The sequence below is a fragment of the Pectinophora gossypiella genome, chromosome 5 (assembly GCF_024362695.1).
Source record: "Pectinophora gossypiella chromosome 5, ilPecGoss1.1, whole genome shotgun sequence".
In the NCBI taxonomy this organism is placed as follows: Eukaryota; Metazoa; Arthropoda; class Insecta; order Lepidoptera; family Gelechiidae; genus Pectinophora; species Pectinophora gossypiella.
Window position 1 is genome coordinate 14,056,962 of NC_065408.1, and position 15,527 is coordinate 14,072,488.

The 15,527-nt window shown below is 40.0% G+C and overlaps 2 protein-coding genes across 2 annotated transcripts; one reads left to right on the plus strand and one right to left on the minus strand.

Annotated features, from left to right (window-relative positions):
- The first annotated feature begins 1,047 nt into the window (after nt 1-1,047).
- LOC126366975 (catalase-like) lies at nt 1,048-5,245 on the plus strand. The gene is made up of 2 exons (XM_050010319.1): nt 1,048-1,149; nt 3,780-5,245. The coding sequence occupies exons 1-2, from the start codon at nt 1,048-1,050 to the stop codon at nt 5,241-5,243; spliced, it is 1,566 nt and encodes a 521-aa protein (XP_049866276.1). The 3' UTR covers nt 5,244-5,245.
- Nucleotides 5,246-8,492: 3,247 nt separating this feature from the next.
- On the minus strand, nt 8,493-10,519 carry LOC126366977 (catalase-like). The gene is made up of 2 exons (XM_050010320.1): nt 10,418-10,519; nt 8,493-9,938 (listed from the first exon to the last, which is right to left on the minus strand). The coding sequence occupies exons 1-2, from the start codon at nt 10,517-10,519 to the stop codon at nt 8,493-8,495; spliced, it is 1,548 nt and encodes a 515-aa protein (XP_049866277.1).
- Nucleotides 10,520-15,527: the final 5,008 nt, after the last annotated feature.

Genomic DNA, 15,527 nt, shown 5'->3' on the forward strand with positions numbered 1-15,527 from the left:
CTCTGTCTGACGCAAGTGGGATGGCGCCCAGAGTAGTAGTGGAACAAAGCCATACTAGGACTCCTGTCCTCCGCCTCCGCACTTACACACCGTATTTTAGTCTTTTTTAAAATTATTTTCAGATCAGAGAGTATACGGACACCGGTAGTCAATCTAATTACTTACATCAAATGATATTTGCCAAAAGACCTAATAAATAATAATTTTTATTTTCATTTATGTTATCTTATTTAATTTTAATTGTAATTTAAGTTATATTTTTTAGTTTATAATTTTTATATTAATAATTTATGTACCTACATATTTATTATTTTTCTATGGACCTTATTATGGTCCGAAAATAAAATTATTTGAATTTGATATTTTCATTTATATTTTTACGTTAACGGTAACGATATTGACTTCCGGTGCTCGAAGAACTAACTAGGTCTCTAGGTATCTACTATAATATAGAAAAAAATACTTCCTCTCAAGCAAATATAAAACAAAAGTAAGGAAAAAAGGAATGTCTACGAAGGTATTTCCTAAGTTGGGCGTGATTGCAGACAATTTTCCATTATAATGAGACCTTAATTGACATGATTAAGGCCTCTAATGATTAATTCAGATAATTTTAGAACAATGTTGTTGTTCTATTGTATTTATTCACTCCCCTTGATTGGATTACGTGATCACAATTAACTTGGTATTGCACCTTTCACTGTTACTTTAAATATACTGTCAACGGGTGGTTAATTTTATTTCAGTAGCGGCCTCTCTATCGGTCGCAGGTACTTCCTGGCAAAGACTGAAATACTTGATAAACTTTGTCACCACAATTTGTATGTCTGTAAAATTAGATAATAAGAAGGTTCAATAAAAAATTGACCATTATTGATCAATCTTTTTTGCGAGTGTAGAAATCCGTTGCGCCCCAAAGAACTGTCTGGGCCGCCGGATCAAGGTCACCGTCGTCAAATATTAAAATATAAAAGGTTGCGCGGGAAAATAGAACCGTTTGATCGGACGATGCAGTGAAGTGTGGTCACGGATTGGAATTGTGAAAAAATGGGTGTTCTGTGGTTTTTGGCGCTGGTAGCTGTTGTGGTCGCGAAAATTCAAAATGATCCAGCTGGACAACAGATCGTTGATTTTCAGAAAAGGACTGGGGTAAGTAAGTTTATTAAGTAAAAACTTTTTTACAATTGGCATCTGATTAGTTTAGAGAGGAAAGATACAATTTTATTTTATTAATAAAATTAATTGGGTCCTAAAAAAGTTGAAGCGTAAGATGTATGTGAGGATCCTAGTACTTGGAATTCCGTGGTCTTCTACCTGCCCCAAAGGGAACTGGGCGTGATTTTATGTATGTAGGTATGTTCCTACATTGCTACTTGCTTACTTATCAGAATTTGCATTTGAAATACTATAACCTGCCAATGTATTTACTAAGATGTAAGTAAGTACTTAATTCAAAAATATTCAGTAGGTAACATAATTACACTTTGAATCGTCGTTTTTTTACATAACGAACGCGTTATCCGCCTAAAACTACTGCAGCTTCTTATAACCTGTATAGCTGTATGTAAATATCGGTAGTAATTAATGTCTTGATAAAATTAATGACTAAGTTTTCCAGTAACGACAGAAAGTATTTTAATAAGTAGGTAGATTACTAAAATAAAAACTACTTTGTACAAATAGGTACTTACTTATAAGTACGTAAATTCCATTGTACCTCCTTGCACTTAACCAGTTGTTAAATGACCAAACTCGTGCCTATTATACTGATGATTTCAGCAAGGCATTTGATACGTTATGTCACGAATTGCCTATACAGAAGTAAAGATAGAATTAACGGGATTGAAGGAATTGCTCAGCCCGCTACGCTACCTATCGTACCTTTAGGATATGAATAACTTGCACACACACAGAAGATCACGTCTATGTCCCGCTGGGGTAGGCAGACCACGGAATCCCACTTATTACGCTTCTAACACACCACTTTCGCTTCCTCCGCACTCTTCAAATACTACATGCATACTATCTGGTTCAGATAATAACTACGTTAATAATTGCGGTGTCAACGACTTCCGTGGCCCAGTGGTTGAGCGTTGGGCTCAAGATCCGGAGGTCCTGGTTTTGAATCCTGGTGGGGCATATCACAGAAATCACTTTTTAGTTTGGTTAGGACATTGCAGGCGCATCACCCGATTAATCAAAAGTAAGATGATCCGTGCTTCGGAGGGAACGTTAAGCAGTCGGTCCTGGCTACTAATTACTTAAGTAAATACTTACATATGTAGTGGTTATTTGGACATGGGCATAAGTAATAACTCTGACTCCAAGGTTGATAATGTTAGTCATTGATCTCATAACCCTCACAAAAGAAGAAGACCAATGTATGCATCCTGCTAATGCTACCAATTACCGTGAATGTTTGCCGCTACAACAGGTTACAGAATAAAAATACCACGGGCTACTTTTTGATTAGGAATCATTGCGACTGGCTCATATAGACACTGTATTGCGCAAGAAATTGCGTGCTGTATTGGCAAAATTCTACATTATCTGGAACAAAATTCTTGCCGCAGCAAACCAAGCTACATGCATTGGAAAGTAATAGATTTAGCAACGTAGTAACTTCAATCGTACGTTTAAATCTTGTCCGGATATTCAGATTATACGCAATTAAGATACTTAGTAACGAATCGACCGTGTGCGAAACACTACACTGCGCTCCGGTATCACTGATGTAGGGAAAAAGTCCGCCAAACTGAAGTGGGACTGGGCCGGACACGTTTGTCGTATGCATCCGGAGCGATTTGCATGGGTCGTTACTCACTGGATACCTCAGGGCGGGCATAGAAGTCGAGGAAGACGGCGTAAAATATGGTGTGACGACCTCTCACTGAACATTAAGCTATGGAGAGCAAAAAAAGCACCTCCCACAGTATGTTTTTTAGTTTTTTCATGTTATTTATAGTCTTACTTTTCTTTTTGTTTCATTTTTCATTTATTGTTTATTTAGTATATTAGTGTTTACTTATATTGTTTTCTCGCCATACAGCGCATTGGTTAACACTGTAATGTTGTATGTACCTACCTTTAGAAATAAATAAATGTTGTAACTAAGTATCTAGCTAGCTAATATTAGGTAGGCACGTATTTTGTCACAATTGTACAGTGTCAGACTAATCACCTTCAAACAATAAGAGCAACAGAACTAAATCAAGGTGCATAACACAAGGTGTAATACCTATCTAATAAAAACTACGGTTCATCGAACCAACTGAATTTATCAAGTTAACTGACATCGTTTTTGGAGGCTGAACAAAGTGGTTATACAATTTAAGAAACAGGTATCGTTCCACTCTATTTTGCACTTTCTTAGTCTATACAGAGTTCTAGCATACAAAGCACTAGTATTTTTAGCAGGTTACATTACGTTATTACAACATTTTTAATGTCACGTTTCTTTATCATACTTACTCAAACTATAGTCAAGTTACATTACGAGACATTTACGTGAAAGTGTAAAAGAATATCTACAATGTTTTTGTGGCATTGACAACATCTGTGGCGTAACGGCTTTGACCATCAAACCAGAGGTCCAGGTTAAATGTCCGGTCGGGTCGGTTTCTTCACCAGCCTGTAGTGAAGCAGCGTGGTGAACAAATATTAGATGAACCTCAGGCCGGTCGTGGTATTTAAGCTGTACTTTCTGCTTTATGAAACGTAATGTAGAACCGACATTGGCATTGCCCAAAAAACTAAAACTCGTTATGTTTTTGTTTCAGGGTCCCATTGGAATCATGACGACCAGCGCTGGCGCTCCGATCGAATACAAAGACACAAACACTCTCAACAGTCGGCTTATTTTCAATGAGTTCTTCATGGACTCTATGACCCACTTAGTTCGGGAACGAATCCCTGAACGTTTAGTCCATGCTAAAGCAGGAGGAGCTTTTGGGTACTTCGAAGTGACCCACGACATATCACACCTCTGCAAAGCTAAAGTGTTCAGTCAAGTCGGTAAGAAGACCCCTGTAGCGGCCAGATTCTCCCCCGTAGTCGTTGAAAGAGGAGGTATCGATACTTCTAGAGACGCTAGAGGATATGCGGTAAAGTTTTACACTGAAGATGGCAATTTCGACATCGTAGGCTTCAACACACCCATGTACGTCTACAAAGACCCAATACTCTTCCCAACCTTCGTACGAGCACAGAAACGGAACCCAGCAACAAATCTCATCGACGGAAACATGCTGTGGGACTTTTTAACTCTACGTCCAGAAAGTCTTCACATGTTTTTACTAGTCTTCGGCGACCGTGGTGTTCCTGACGGCTATAGACACATGCCTGGATTCGGTATTCATACTTACGAAGTGTCTAATGCGCATGGTGATAAACATTTTGTCAGGTTCCACTTTTACCCTGATGCTGGAATCAAGAATCTGCGGTCAGAAGAGGCAAGACAGATAGCCGCAGTAGACCCTGATTACGCTACCAGAGATTTGTTCAACGCTATCGGCAAGGGAGATTTTCCATCATGGTCAGTCCAAATTCAAATACTAACCCTAGAAGACGTGAAAAATGCCGGATTTGATGTTTTCGATGTTACAAGAGTGTTGCCATTAGACAAGTATCCGCTGCATCCGTTGGGGAAAATGGTTTTAAACAAGAATCCTATCAATTACTTCGCTGAAATCGAACAGCTGGCGTATAGTCCTGCCAATTTGGTCCCTGGTATTCTAGGTGGGCCTGATAAAGTCTTTGAAGCGCGTCGTCTAGCTTACAGAGACGCTCAGTACTACAGGTTGGGAGCAAACTTCAATAAAATTCCTGTAAACTGTCCTTTGCAGACAAAGGTCTTAACTTACAATCGCGACGGAAGGCCACCACTGAAAGATAACGACAGAGACTCTCCCAATTTTTACCCTAACAGCTTTAATGGTCCAGTGCCTTACAAAGACGAGAAGAGAGCGGAGTTGATAGAGGTTTACCAGGACGATCCAAATAACTTTGCTCAAGCGAGAGAGTTGTACATTAATGAAATGACTCCAGAGGAAAGGAGTAGATTGGTGGAGAACATTCTTTATAGTATAGGGCCGGCGGCGAAGAAACTTCAAGAGAGAGCAGTGAAGGTCTTTAGTTTGATTCATCCGGACTTAGGAGGCAGAATAGAGCAAGGTCTGTTGGCAAATAGAACGAAGATTATGGACAGATATAGACCAGTTAGTTACGACGAGTATGATTACTAGGTGCTTATCAAGTGTTTCGTCTGACTGAGCATTAGGATCCGACATCCTTTTTTGTAATTAGTATTTGTAATAACCTATCTAAAATACAGATACCTATCTTTGTTGAAAACGATAAGAGAACATAATACGTGTTGTACCAATATGTAAACTTTGAAAGTAATATTGTCTTCATTATATTTCGAGCGAAGGTGGATACTGTTAATTATTTAATCTTTATTTACAAATGTACCTACGTACGTAAATATACCTATTTTTTATACCTACCAAGTTCTACATTTGTAAAAATAATACATTGGTGTTTGAAGACAAATGGATTTAAAAAAATAATTATATTTATATTTTTGTCTTTACGTAAGGCCACACAAAAAGGTTATTGACTTTGGTGTATTTGTCTAGATTGTCTAGGACCGACGAGTTAATTGGCCGTCGACAAAATAATTTCGAGTCTAATGAGGGACGGATGTTGGCATCTTAAGTGAAAAGTGGGAAATCCAGAACAAATTACGAGTTCTACAGGCCCGATGGGATGTCATAGATGAAGTTCATTGGCAAATAGACAACCTCCTCATCGGCTCTGATGTGGACTATGAACTTTTTTTTGACGTGACTTATTGTAGATTTGCCGCAGATGGCATTAACTACTTGGCCGGACAAATGGGAAGCGCTGAAGGCTCTCACCCGGTACAACGTTTAAGCCAACATGCCCAAGGGTGCCCAGTTGGGCGCGAACCTCGGCGTCGTCTGAGAGGAAAAGTATTTGAAAGAATTAATTGACCCTAGAGGGTCGATTAGTGATAAGCGCTGATTGAGGGAAATCGTCGACCACGCCGGCGGGGTCGGTATCGGGGTCCTGAAGTGTTTGGTGTCGCGAGCTGATTGGCATGGACTATGAACAAGAATTTACAAAATACAAGAAAGCCTTCGAATCTACTGAACGTCAGTTGAGCCACAAGTTAAATTCTACAATACACCAATTTCAAGCGGCCCCACTGTCTGATATTTTGGAGGTTTATGCCAAAATTTTATTGACCTATCCTGCTCCGTATTTATGCATAACCCAGCTGACAACTTCAATACCTACCTACATCAGCCTTCAGAAGCGGGTGAGAGCCCTCAGCGGGCCCCATTTACTACCTACCCCACCCTACTCTGCCAAGTAGTTATTTCGCCAAGTCTACAATAAGTCACGTCAAAACAAAAAGGTATCGGTGTACGTAGAAACAGAATGGCTAGAAATTAATTGTGAACTAAAACTAAGTTGCCTGACATTATTGACTAAGCAACATAGTTCTTATGTTTTTGCTAACGTATAACTTCAAGTGCTATACGGATAGCTGTATAGCATAGTCATAGGACTATGCATAAAGAAGCTAACACGCCACTTTTTTGACGTCACTTATTGTACATTTGCCGCAGACGGCCATAACTACTTGGCCGGACAAATGGGGAGCGCTGAGGGCTCTCAGCCGGTACAAAGTTTAAGACAACAGGCTTGAGGGTCATGTTGGGCGCGAACCTCGGCTCAGGGCGTCGTCTGAGAGGAAGAATACGAGTATTTGAAAGAATTAATCGACCCGCGAAGGGAAATCCAGTACAATACTCGTACATGTTATGTCATACAGCTGAAAGGTATTTCTCGGGAATGTGGATTTCCTGACGATCAGGTTTTCCTTCACCGCTGAGCACACAAATAGAAGAAATATTCCGAGATGCGAGTGAGAATTGAATTCACCACATCTCGTGTTAAAAGTTAAGGGCACCTACTGTGCTGTCATGGTTAATTGCAGTAAGCAATTTGAAATTCAAATGATAATTGTTGTAAAACCGGATGGTTTATAAATGTTATAATGATTGGGCCCATTAATTATACTAACTTTACGAAAATATTGATGCCTACCGTATTAAGCTGGTAATGAAGTTTAAACATTTTTAAACAATGCTAATTACATTATTCAAACATAATTGATGTTAATAGTTTCTGTTAACACGCTCCTATTTAGAATAAATCTTCTATCGTGTGGGCGGTGAGGTCGATGGCTGATCGCATCATCACTGATCATCGGGGATGCATTGAGTAACAGTGTTACTAATCGGTATTTTTGTACCAATGGGTAACAGTGTTACACAAAATGGTGTAACTCAACGGGATTAAAGGCCATCTCCCTTAGCATTATCCCGTTTTTGACAGGGTCCATATCTAACCTGAAGATTTGACAGGTCCGGTTTTTTACAGAAGCGACTGCCTGTCTGACCGTGCAACCCGCGAAGGGAAAACCTGACCAATACAGGTTAGGTCACATACCTCCGAAAAATGCATTTCTCGGCAATGTGTGTTTCCTCACGATGTTTTTATTCACCGCTGAGCACGTGATAATCGTTTATGATCCATAAATGAATTCGAAAACAAGTTCGACAATCATTGAATTAGGCCTGTGCTGGATTTGAACCTGCAACCTCAAAGTGAGATGTAAGCGTTTTACCAACTGGACTACTAAGGCTCCTCTCACCATCAATGATGTCAGGGTTATATTGTTATTGTGAGCCGGGAGAGGTTTAGGGTAGTTGTTACCCGGGACCGACCAAAAAAAAGTAATTTGTAACAAAAAAAAATATTATTTACATAAACGTCGTCTTATTGTAATAAACACGAAAGCGACTTGATGAAAAAACAATCACATTCTGATGTTATTTTCTGTTTCAAAACCTCCATTTCGATTCAATTAATTTATTGCGGGTAAAACATGAGAACACAATTTTTTACTTGAATATGAATACTATTGTGAGGTTTTGTGGACAAAAATCAAGTCCGATACGATAAAAGGTGCTTAAGTATTGAGTTGTTTTTTAAAACCTAGAGCAGGGACAGCAAAACCTGCACCCTATATGCACCTTATCCTTACACACATCAAAACAACCAATAAAAATATCTTAAAATCTTAAATATTTTTCGAATCAAAGCAGATACAATTTAAGTTATTTTTATAACAAGCGAGGTTAAAAAGGCCACATCGAAGCAATTTATCTAAACAAGCACTAACTATTGCTTTTTGACATTTGTTGGCATTGCGCACTTACTTTTATATGCGCAAATGTCAAATTGCAATATTGCTTCTTTAGGTGAATTGCTTCGATGTGACAATTTTAACCCCCATTTTTAAGTACGTTGATACGTAGGTTGACCTCTTCGCTAACCCACCTTGGAGCTGTGGATCGGATGCATAAATTGGTAGGTATTTATGCCATGTGGTACTACGGCTGGTTACACTCATAGTTGTCAGAAGGGTTGGTGTTATTTCGCAACAAATTCTCCTGGATTCTAGAACCAAGGTCTATATGGATGAGTTTGTACAACTTCACGGCGCGTTCTTGCAAAAAATGATCTGCTAATCTTAAGCTGGTCACAATATTGTCAACAAGTCGACATCTTTGTCCAACAGTCAATTCATTAACATAAAGATCTCTTGCATCATCAAAGTTGTTGGCTCTAGGATCGGTATACACGTTAATTCTTGGAGGATAATTCTTTTCCACGTAAGGTATGGGACCGTTGTACGAATTAGGAAAATAGTTCGGAGTTTCTCCATCATTATCGAGTACTGGCGGGAGACCATCTCGGACATACGTATGGGTAATAGTTGCAAGAGGACAGTTCACTTTGATGTTATTGAAATTCGCCCCTAAACGGTAGTTCTGGGCATCTCTATAAGCGAACACACGTGACTCAAAAAGAGTGTCCACTCCGCGAATACCAGGGACAAGGTTCCCAGGGTTAAACGCCGTTTGTTCCACATCAGCGAATTGATTCTCTGGATTCCTATTCAAAACCAATTTGCCAATAGGTCTAAGAGGAAACTTGCGAAGGGGCCATCGCCTTGTTATATCAAATATATCGAATTTGATTTTATCGACATCGCATTCTGGTATTACTTGTACATAGAGGGTCCAAACTGGGTAGTTGCCATTCTCAATGTTATTATATAAATCGCGTGTTGCATAATCAACATCGGTAATTCTCGCCGCTTGAGCAGTAGTTAAGTTTCTGACGCCAGCATCAGGCACCATTTGGAATCTGACAAAGGTTCTGTCTCCTGCATAGTTCAATAATTCGTAGGTATGGAGGGCAAATACTCGTATAAATCTGTAACCGTCCGGTATGCCAACATCTCCAAAGGTGTGCATGAATGCAGCTAGAGTTTCAGGCCGTAAAGTTAGGAAGTCCCAAATCATGTTATTGTCTATGACATTTGTCTTTGGATTTCTATGGAACACGTGGATGAAAGTAGGGAAAAAAACGGGATCTTTCATCAAGAACTGTTGTATAGTGAGTGCAAGGAGGTCAAAGTTGCCTTCGTCAGTGTAGAATTTGATGGCCATACCTCGAGCGTCCCTTGTGACGTCTGAAGATCCTCTTTCTTCATTTGTTGGTGAAAATCTAACGACTAATGGTGTAGTCTTTCCAACTGCGCTAAAGATCTTGGCTCTGCAAATATCAGACAGGTCGTGGGTCACCTTGAAATAGCCGAAAGCTCCAGTACCTTTAGTATGGACGAAGCGTTCAGGAATTCTTTCCCTGTTGAGTCGAGTCATGGTTTCCATGAAGAAGTCGTTGAGGATTATTCGAGGTTTGTTGATGACTTGTGTATCTTCAAGCAGTACAGGGAAGCCGGAAGTGGTCTTTATGACGCCAATAGGACCCTGAAATATAAAAAATCCTTAATATCGGTTAAATTCATATCTCACAAAAGCACACTGTTGGGTTACCTCGTCCATAAAAGCGAAATACCTTACTAATTTTAAAACGAAACATTGAACTTTGCTTGCTTCTACTTAAAGAGTTCACCGTAACGTCTGTCGAAAATCTAAGTTTTTGGACAGCCGATATAGGCTATATACGAACCATTCAAGTTATACAGTTGTACAACATAATATAGTATTACGCCTGCATCTACGCCAGTTCTCGCCAGTTATTTTTAAGTCCCGTATACAGAGGGCAAGCGTATTTCCCTTTACAGGGCAAAGATTCTGGAAACCACGTGATATAAAATATCTATGATACAAACATGAATTAAAACCTACAAAGTCCAAGACGGTTATTACGATGTAAGTTACGCGGTTTTGGAATAGGGCTATCACGCAATCAGGTTGTAGGTAATGATAATGTCAGGTACACGCACAGGCGTCTTCTTCTTGAACAGCATGAGTTGGTCAGCAGTGGTGACATTTCCAGGCACGGCAGTGACGACGGTGACAAACAAAGCAGCTACCACCACCAGCATGTTGGCCAAGTGGGGAGTCGCTCAGGGCTCTGACCCGGTACAAAATTTAAGGGCACTGGCCTGAGAGTACCCAGATTGGCACGAAACTCGCGGGCGTCGTCTGAGAGGATAAGACCGAGACAGCCCAGAGTGGGCTGATGAGCTGAAGGGGGAAAACGTCAACGCCGGCGGGGTCAGTGTCGGGTTTCTGAAGTGTTCGCTGCCGCGAGCTGATTGGCCGCGTCCAAGGTCAGAGCACGGCTCTTCAGGTTCCTATATTACGTCTGTCGGCCACTAGCACATCGTATGTAACTGGGACAGTGTATACGATATATTATTCACGATATTAAATCAGATTCGCGTGTTACACCTACGAAAGTTTACCTTGCTTTATACAATTGTGAGTAATTAGCTGTACAATCGATCAGAAAAGTGTTGAATTCTTTTTTGATTCAAAGAGTAGGCTAGCATTTTTTTATATTTGTTGTTGGTTTGTTGTCTTTAAAATCAACCGTTTGCCACGACCACACCGCGGACACTTCATACAAAACACCTCGCTTTACACAGACACTACACATGGACGTTATCGTACACGCGCCTCTGTGTGTCTGACTTCTGACGCCATACGATTGAAGACTAAAGTAAGACGGAGGGGGTGAGGTAAACCTAGCTCAGGAAGGGAGCGGAGAGTTGCCGTTCTATACGTAGTCATCATCATCTCCCTAGCATTATCCCGTTTTTCATAGGGTCCGCCTACCTAACCTGAAGATTTGACAGGTCCGGTTTTTTATAGAAGCGACTGCCTGTCTGACCTTCCAACCCGCGAAGGGAAAACCAGCCCAATACAGGTTAGGTCACATACTTCCGAAAATGCATATTTGCCGTTCTAGTATACGTAGTGTGGAGGTTAGCATCAGGGTTGCGAGGACCCGATCCTCAGATATGAGGGACCGACCCAAGAGAGAGATACGTAGTGTTATTTCTTATTCTATTGTGGCGTCTTCTAATACCTAATTCTTTCTTTTATTCCTTTTCTCTCTCTCTCTCTCCGTGGTCCAGTATTTGAGCGTTAGGCTCGTGGTGAGGAGGTCCGTAGTTTGGTTAAGACATTGCAGGCTGATTACCCGGTTGGCAAAATAAGACGGTCAGTTCTTCAGCAGGCACATTAAGCCATTGGTTCCGGTTATTACTTACTTACGTACGTAATCGTTACGTAAATCAGCGGTCTTTGGCAGCTCAATAATAACCCTGACACCAGGGTTGCTGAGGTTGGTAATCCACATCACAACCCACACGATAGAAGAAGCCTACATGTTCTACCGAGTGGGTTGTGAAGTGGCCCCTGATATGGCTCATGAAACGACTACGTAATTATATCAGTAAGAAACCGGGACCAACGATTTAACGTGCCTCCCGAAGCACGGATCAGCTTACTTTCGGACAATCAGGTGAGCAACCTGTAATGTCCTAACCATACTAGTGATCACAAGGTGATTTTTGTGATATGTCCCCACCAGGATTCGAACCGGGACCTTCGGTTCGTGAGCCCAACGATAACCACTGGACCACACAGGCCGTCGAACATAGAGGCCTACATATTTTATAATAGCAATGTATCTAGCGAGGTTATTTGCTCTTGTCGATTACTTGACTAGGGAAAATTGGGTCGTGTACTAGGTTCAAAATAAATTATGAAATTCTAATAAGTACTAAATAAAAACAGATCTAAAACTAACGAAAACCATTTACTTTTCTCTATTTAACTAATTTATGAATTTTAATCTGGAAAAACGTAAATAAGTCTTATATTTTATCATATTTTTTCTATGACGTCAGTGTGGTTTTTTAAACAAATTCCATAGTAATCTCGTGTTTTGACGTTTAGTAAAAAGTAACTGATTTGACTAATTGGAAACTAGCCTATTGGTATTACAACCACAATGTGACGTCTCACACCTTCCCGGCCCGCGAAAAGTGGCAGAAAATGTTGTGTTGGTAACTAACGCCATTACTACCCTCTGGTCCGCGGAGGTCCGTTTTGCTCTATGCTAGGTCTTCATACCCGAGATTGGACTTGTGGATGTAAGTTATTTTCAGATTGTTTGTGCTTCTGCCTACCTTATTAGGGATTACAGGAGTTTATGTATGTTGTATACAAAATATGTTAGGTAGCATAAAATTATGGCGCAATTGCGGTCTTTAGAACATGTTTACTTAGATAGAGAATGATTCATAAGTAGACGTCCTTACAAACAGTATCTTATGTCATGTCATGTACTTAATACGGTCACGAGTACTAATATGTATACACTTTGAAACCGTGTCACATTAACTTTTTTGACAAATTGAACCATAAGTCTCATTTAATGACAAATATGATAGTGCGAAAGGGTTCTAAAGTGGGTACATGATATTGCTCATGACTCTACATAAGGCACTTGGCGAACCTGGAGCGAGGAACCGATCAGTAGAGCTAACATGCCCAACGTGATAACAATTTGTCACGGTCATTTTATCGATTCCAACGACATAATTAGTAACGGCCTTCGTGGTCCAGTGGTTGAGGCTTGGGTTCGAATCCCGGTGGGGACATAATATCATAAAAATCACTTTGTGATCCCTATTTTGGTTAGGACATTACAGGCTGATCACCTGTTGTCCGAAAGTAAGATGATCCGTGCTTCGGAAGGCACGTTAAGCCGTTGGTCCCGGTTACTTACTTATTTGAGTAAGTAGTTACATGAGCCATGTCAGGGGCCTTTGGCGGCTCAATAGTAACCCTGACACCAGGGTTGATGAGGTTGGTAATTCACCTCACAACCCACCCGATAGAAGATTATATTTTGTCGATTGGTGCTAATATCTGAACCCAAATAAGTCGTGTCGTTCCGTCAATATACGAACAAAATCACATGCCACACATGTTAGGGGAAAAAACCCTGCATGTATCGACTATTTTCTCGTTCAAGAAACGACTAAAAGATATACGTATAAACTGCCTATATACGTCCCACTGCTGGGCACAGGCCTCCCCTCAATCAACCAGAGGGGGTATGGAGCATACTCCACCACGCAGCTCCAATGCGGGTTGGTGGAGGTGTTTTAACGGCTAATAGCCGGGATCAGCGGCTTAAAGTGCCCTCCGAAGCACGGAATCATCTTTACTTTTTTGGACAATCAGGTGATTCAAGCCTGAAAAGTCGTTACCAAACAAAGGACAGTCTCACAAAGTGATTTCGACAAAGTCCCCATCGGGAATCGAACCCGGACATCCAGATCGTGAGCCTAACGCTCTAACCACTAGACCACGGAGGCTGGTAAAAGATATACATCTCGTGCCATCAAAAAGAGACTTTAATAGTTTGTCACTAGCTGCCTCATTACAAAACAAAGTGAAAATTGTGGGAGGGGGCATGATGAAAACGATTATACAGGGTGTTAGTGATATATACTGAGGGGGATGAGTCCGACCATGATTCTGAGTTGATATCAAGTGGAATTTTTTGTTGCAAAAGTATGGAAATGAAAATAATTAAAGAAAACCTTAAATTTTCATGACTTTTCCGACAGGAAATTCCACTTGATATCAATTCAGAAACATGGCCTAAATAGTCCCCCCAAAGTTCTCTGTACAATCAGCAAGTAATGACACTTATTACTAATTTGGTCTAGAGAAGTAGGTATATTCGTCTTTAACGTATAAAAAACTAAAAATAAAACAAATTAAATGTGTAAGTCTAACTAACCTAACCCTTACATACCACCATTGAAAAATCCAGTCCCTAGAATGCTGTGTGCATTGAGGTTAATAGTCTGGAAATAGTAAAGAATGATTAAACAGTTTCAATTCTCATGTTGCGGCGTTGGTTGCGGGCTATTGTATTTTGACGTGTTTTGACGGGAGTAAAAATTACGAGCGAGCTTATGGGTCCTGCGTCCTTCCTTTTCTTTGCTAAAGTCCGGTTTATACATGCTATGGTGTCGGAGCATTTTTGAGGTTTCATCATAATATAAGCCCATGACGTTCAGATCCAAAAATTGCATAAGTAATGGGCGTATCCCAAAATATTCCTTGTCCATAATCTCACATTCCCATAATGTGTTCTGGTTTGGTTCTGGTTCCAAAATGTCCCATTATCAAAATGCCAATTCCCCAATATGTCGTTAAAAATTATGAGTGTACTACTAAAGCCAATGCTATATATTTTTTATAATTTAAGGTTTTATTCGCACCTTGAAACTTACGTACATACTTACCTACATTAATGCATTGTCGGAATAAAGAAGTGTCGGATTTCCATATTGCCGAAGTAAAATCTTGTCGGATAACAGTTCGTCGGACTTCAGTTTTTAATCCAAATTAATTTAATCCATTTACATGGAAAACACGTTAACTATTCATTTCACTAGGTATTCCGTTAAATCGATGGAACTGTTTAAAACACGATTGTTGTAACGATTCAATCAGTGTGGTATAGACCTTAAACAAACATACCAAGCCATAGAGTAGAGAGTAAAGTGATTCTTCTTTTTTAAGTTATATTCTCCATTCTGTTTCTAAAGTAGGTAGGTACGATCCCTTCTTTCCCGAGGTCCACCTATTTAGTTCACCTGGCGGACCACGGGAAAACATATTCTTCCGTGGTCCACCTGCTACTCACGCAAATTATTTTTATTAAAAAGATAACCTATTCAAAGGCCACTTCCTTGAATTCCCTATAAGACACGACGGTAACCTTTTCTTTAATCTGTTCCATGTAAGCTCTTCTTGGTCTTCCCCTTCCTCTCTTTCCATACCACGAGAGATATATATATATCTCTCTTCTTTATAAATTTAAACAGCGTGTATTATCATTAAGATAAATAATAATAAAAAAACAAATAATAATAAAATAGGTGTTTTATCAAAACCGGTTTAGTAGTTCATATAGTAGTTCATGGCGTAATGCTGAAATTATTAGGAATCTTGCGTTTTGACTATACTAATAGAGACTAAGAAGTCATTTTAATGTAATGAGGGTGACTATGC

Coding starts and splice junctions, on each gene's coding strand:
- LOC126366977 (XM_050010320.1), bottom strand. CDS start 10,519: ATGCTGGTGGTGGTAGCTGCTTTGTTTGTCACCGTCGTCACTGCCGTG. Junction 9,939..10,417: donor TGTTCAAGAAGAAGACGCCT/GTGCGTGTACCT, acceptor TTTATATTTCAG/GGTCCTATTGGCGTCATAAA.
- LOC126366975 (XM_050010319.1), top strand. CDS start 1,048: ATGGGTGTTCTGTGGTTTTTGGCGCTGGTAGCTGTTGTGGTCGCGAAA. Junction 1,150..3,779: donor ATTTTCAGAAAAGGACTGGG/GTAAGTAAGTTT, acceptor TTTTTGTTTCAG/GGTCCCATTGGAATCATGAC.